The 4042-nt window shown below is 37.7% G+C and overlaps 1 protein-coding gene across 1 annotated transcript; it reads right to left on the minus strand.

Moving 5' to 3' along the window:
• LOC105140417 (trifunctional UDP-glucose 4,6-dehydratase/UDP-4-keto-6-deoxy-D-glucose 3,5-epimerase/UDP-4-keto-L-rhamnose-reductase RHM1) lies at positions 1 to 3495 on the minus strand. Its single transcript, XM_011047246.1, has 3 exons — positions 3380 to 3495; positions 891 to 2494; positions 1 to 794 (listed from the first exon to the last, which is right to left on the minus strand). The coding sequence occupies exons 2-3, from the start codon at positions 2457 to 2459 to the stop codon at positions 351 to 353; spliced, it is 2013 nt and encodes a 670-aa protein (XP_011045548.1). The 5' UTR covers positions 2460 to 2494; positions 3380 to 3495; the 3' UTR covers positions 1 to 350.
• Positions 3496 to 4042: the final 547 nt, after the last annotated feature.

Here is a 4042-nt window from a genome sequence, read left to right on the forward strand (position 1 = left end):
TAACAACAACATGGTACCAATCTTATATTGAAAAGCTCAGCGATAAAGAATCGAAACACAAAACATTTGTCTAATATGCAAGATAGCATATGACCACAAATTTTAAGAACTTATTAAAAGTTTCCTGTGGAAAGGGATGATAACAAGCAAATAAAAATACAAACCGAGATAAGTTACTGAGATAAGTGTTCCTAAAGTAGTGATAGAATTAACCTCCTTGCTCTCTAACATAGCAGAAACAATGAGATGAATCTAATAATGAATGGCAGGTAGACCAGAAAATTTTTAATATAATTAGGACACTCGGAGGTAGAGCAATGCAAAATAGGGTCTGCCCCTGAATCTTTGGCTTAGGTTCTCTTGTTGGGTTCAAACACGTACTTGATTAATGACCCTTTGATTGGCAGCAACTCAGGGAACTCGTTCTTCAGCTTGGATGCATCCATCTCATTGTTGCTCCGGGGGGCAACTATCACCTTGGCTTGCTCCTCTAGGTCAAAGTTAACCCATGTAAAGTCCGGGTTAATGTAGTTCTTGTACATCTCCAAAATCTCATTATGGCTCACAACACCAGGGTTCGTGAAGTTCCATATGCCTCTCAAGTTCCTCTTTGCCATCTCAATTGAAATAGGTAGAAGTTCGTCCAGGATAGTCATGCTGTTTGGAATGTTCACCACCTTATTATAGCGAGAAATCTTTGTAATGAAGTTGCGTGGGTTGTTTAGGTCTGATGATATTGGCATTCTAACTCTGAGGGTGCACACATTGTCATACTCTTTCAAAAGCTCTTCGACCTGGTTAAAATTTCAGAAAATACATGCAAGTTAGAAATATAATTTCAAAAGGGAGACAGGCAGACAGAGAGCGAGAATCTAAAAGAAAATAATTACCATGGCCTTGGTCTTTGAATAGTAAGAACCAATGAAATTGGGCTTGTCTTCCTCTGTGAAACCAATGCCAGAACCCTCTGGATGACTAGCATTATACTCAAATATGCAGCCTGTCGCAAAATTCATCATCAGGAGGTTGTGCTCTCTGCAAAGATCTGCTAATGTCAGAGTTCCAGTAACATTGGTGCGTATAGTTTCTGTCTTATGGGATTCACACCAATCAACATTAGGCCTGCCAGTGACCCCAGCAGCATTAAAAACATGGGTAGGCCTAACATTCTGAATATCTGACAAAAGTGAGGATCGATCTTCCAAGCGCCCCTTTCCATATTCATAGGAAATTCCTTGTTTCTCACACAACTTCCCAAGCAAACCCCCAATCCACCCAGTCCTGCCATAGATCAGGAACTTAAGCGAAGGTTTTCGAGGAGAGCCAGAGCTGCTTCCTTTTGAAACTGGAATCACCATCCGGGTCTGATTTGAATTACTTGAGACATAAGAAGCATCTTTCTCTTCAGACCCATCAAAGTGTCTCCCACCAGGCATCATGAGCATTCTTGGATGAGGAAGCAGGGCTCCGGAGACATCACCCCACCAATCAGGATTTTGAATGTACCACTCCATAGTCTTTCTCAACCCCTCCTGCCATGTAGTGTGTTCTGACCATCCCAAATTATTCAGCTTCTGATCATCCAAAAAGTACCTTTGGTCATTAAACGGTCTATTCTCTACAAACTTGATGCTTTTATCAGGGTCCTTTGAGAAAAGATTGCAAATATCTTTGGCTACATCAATCACTCTCCTTTCCTTCTTTGTCCCTATATTGTAAACATGGCCTACCTCTCCCTTGTGAAGAATGACTTCAAAAGCCTCAGCGACATCCTCGCAATACAAATAACTTCTCACATTAGAACCATCACCATGGATGGGAAGATGCTTCCCTTGCATGGCTAAGAGAATAAACTTTGGAATTAATTTTTCAGGGAACTGATTGGGACCATAAACATTGTTCCCACGAGTGGTTATCACAGGCAGCCCATATGACCTTCCATATGCCATAACAAGCATTTCTGCTCCAGCTTTGGTTGCAGAGTAAGGGTTGGTTGGGAGAAGTTGAGAGGCCTCATGATTTCCTACAACAGCATCTTCATCGGTCTCCCCATATACTTCATCCGTGCTCACATGGATGAACCTCCTGATCTGACCAGTGACTTTGCAAGCTTCTAAAAGGACGTGAGTTCCATATATGTTGTTCTTGGTGAACTCAAAGCTGTTACCAAAAGAGTTGTCCACATGGGTCTGGGCAGCGAAGTGCATAATTGTGTCAATCGACTCAGTGATCAGAAGGAAGTTAACAAGGTCAGCACTTCCAACATCACCCTTGACAAACTTAAAGTTAGGGGATGACTTGGAAGGGAGGAGATTTTTCAGGTTTGAACAATAGTCAAGCTTGTCAAGCACAACTATTTTATAATCAGGGTAGTTACGGATAAGCCGATTGCAAACATGGGACGCGATAAACCCAGCAGCTCCAGTAATGAGGATGTTCTTTGGAGTATAGGTAGCCATGCCAAAACAAATTCTAAAAAAAATAGATCCTAGAACTGCAAGTTAAAAAATATAATAGTTTAGCCCAGAATTTATCTAGAAATGTAGATCTTGATCACCATATAAGACAAAGTAGAAGTAATGCTATCAAAAATGGGTCCACGGTTATATTTTTCGAGAGAAAAACAATAGCCACCCACCACAGCTCACACTAAGTAAAGAACAAACGGAGAGAGAAAGAGAGAAATGGACAATAAATCCGAGTGCAATCTAGGGAGGACGTCCATCATCAATAAACCAAAGGAAAACTGAATCTCATTTTTCCCAGTTTTTCCTTTCAATATAATGAAGCATTAATACAGTTCAACTAAATCTAAAGCAATGAAATTTCCACGTCTTCAAGAAACTACCTATATACTTCAGTTATACATGCAATCAAAATCTCAAGAAAAGCTAACAATAAGAACAGTTACCAAGCAAGAAAGCAAGATGACAACAAGATCACCAGCCAATCATCAGATCCCATATATAGTAAGTAAGGCAACAATACATCAAAGATCAACAAAAAGTGGCACGCAAATGAATGATTCCAAGGGCCAATTTCAACAAAACAAGCATAAACCTGATATTTTACAATAGTTCCAAATCATATTTTCTTAGTACGAAAGATCCAGATCCAACTAAGCAACAAATGTGAATCATCCAAATCTAATGGCAAGCAACAGATAATACATAAAGGTTCCACCTTTATTACAGATCTAACAAACTGCAGAAAAACCAAGATCATAAAAAAAAACCGTAAGCAGCTTGAAAACAACAACAACTGATCAAGATCAAAACTTACATAAATCATGCTCCAATTTAGTGAAGAAAACAAAAAAAGCATTTCAAGACCAAAAAAACGAACTGTTTAACAGAGAGAATTGACAGGATAGACTTACAAATCTAAGTCACGTGAAGATCAAGCGAATCCCACGCAAAAAGAAATGGAAATTTAAGAGACAGGGAGATTAAATCGGGACAGAAATGGCGTGACACAGAAGGATGTTAGGGAGAGTTCATGTATATATAGTGTATGTCCGTTAACTAGTATTAAAAAATTGAGACAATTAAGGAGGGCCTTTTAATTTTTATTAAAGGACTAAAATACCCTTAATTATCAAGTTATTGACTGACTAGTGTCACTGTTTAGAGTGGATGTTGAAGCATGCTTGGGTTGGTTGAATATTCAGGAGAGAGAAAGGGAAGGTAAATTACCACTATGGCCCCCTAAGTCTTGTATTTAACTCTTTCTACCCTAACCGCGGAACATGCATGACACCTCTCCTAGAGCTTTTAAAACGGTGAAATTTCGGTTCAAAATGCGTGTTTGTTGTGAAATTAGTATAGAATAAATATATTAAATATAATATACATTTTAAATGTTTTTTTAGATGACAATAAATTAATCAATTAAAGTATATGTTTAAAAACTTAATTAAATGTGCTTTTGAAATTGTTTTTAGTTTTAAATTAAACTTTTTAATTTTTTTATTTTTAATGTCAAAATTAAATTTAAAAAATAATATTTTGATATGTATTTTTTAAAAAACACTTTAAAAATA

Source organism: Populus euphratica, unplaced genomic scaffold (genome assembly GCF_000495115.2).
Source record: "Populus euphratica unplaced genomic scaffold, PopEup_1.0 scaffold186.1, whole genome shotgun sequence".
In the NCBI taxonomy this organism is placed as follows: Eukaryota; Viridiplantae; Streptophyta; class Magnoliopsida; order Malpighiales; family Salicaceae; genus Populus; species Populus euphratica.

What these genes read in the sequence shown, in the direction of transcription:
- LOC105140417 (XM_011047246.1), bottom strand. Translation starts at nt 2,459, where the DNA reads ATGGCTACCTATACTCCAAAGAACATCCTCATTACTGGAGCTGCTGGG. An exon ending in ATTCAAAGACCAAGGCCATG is followed by an intron (nt 795 to 890) that starts GTAATTATTTTC and finishes AATTTTAACCAG; the next exon opens with GTCGAAGAGCTTTTGAAAGA.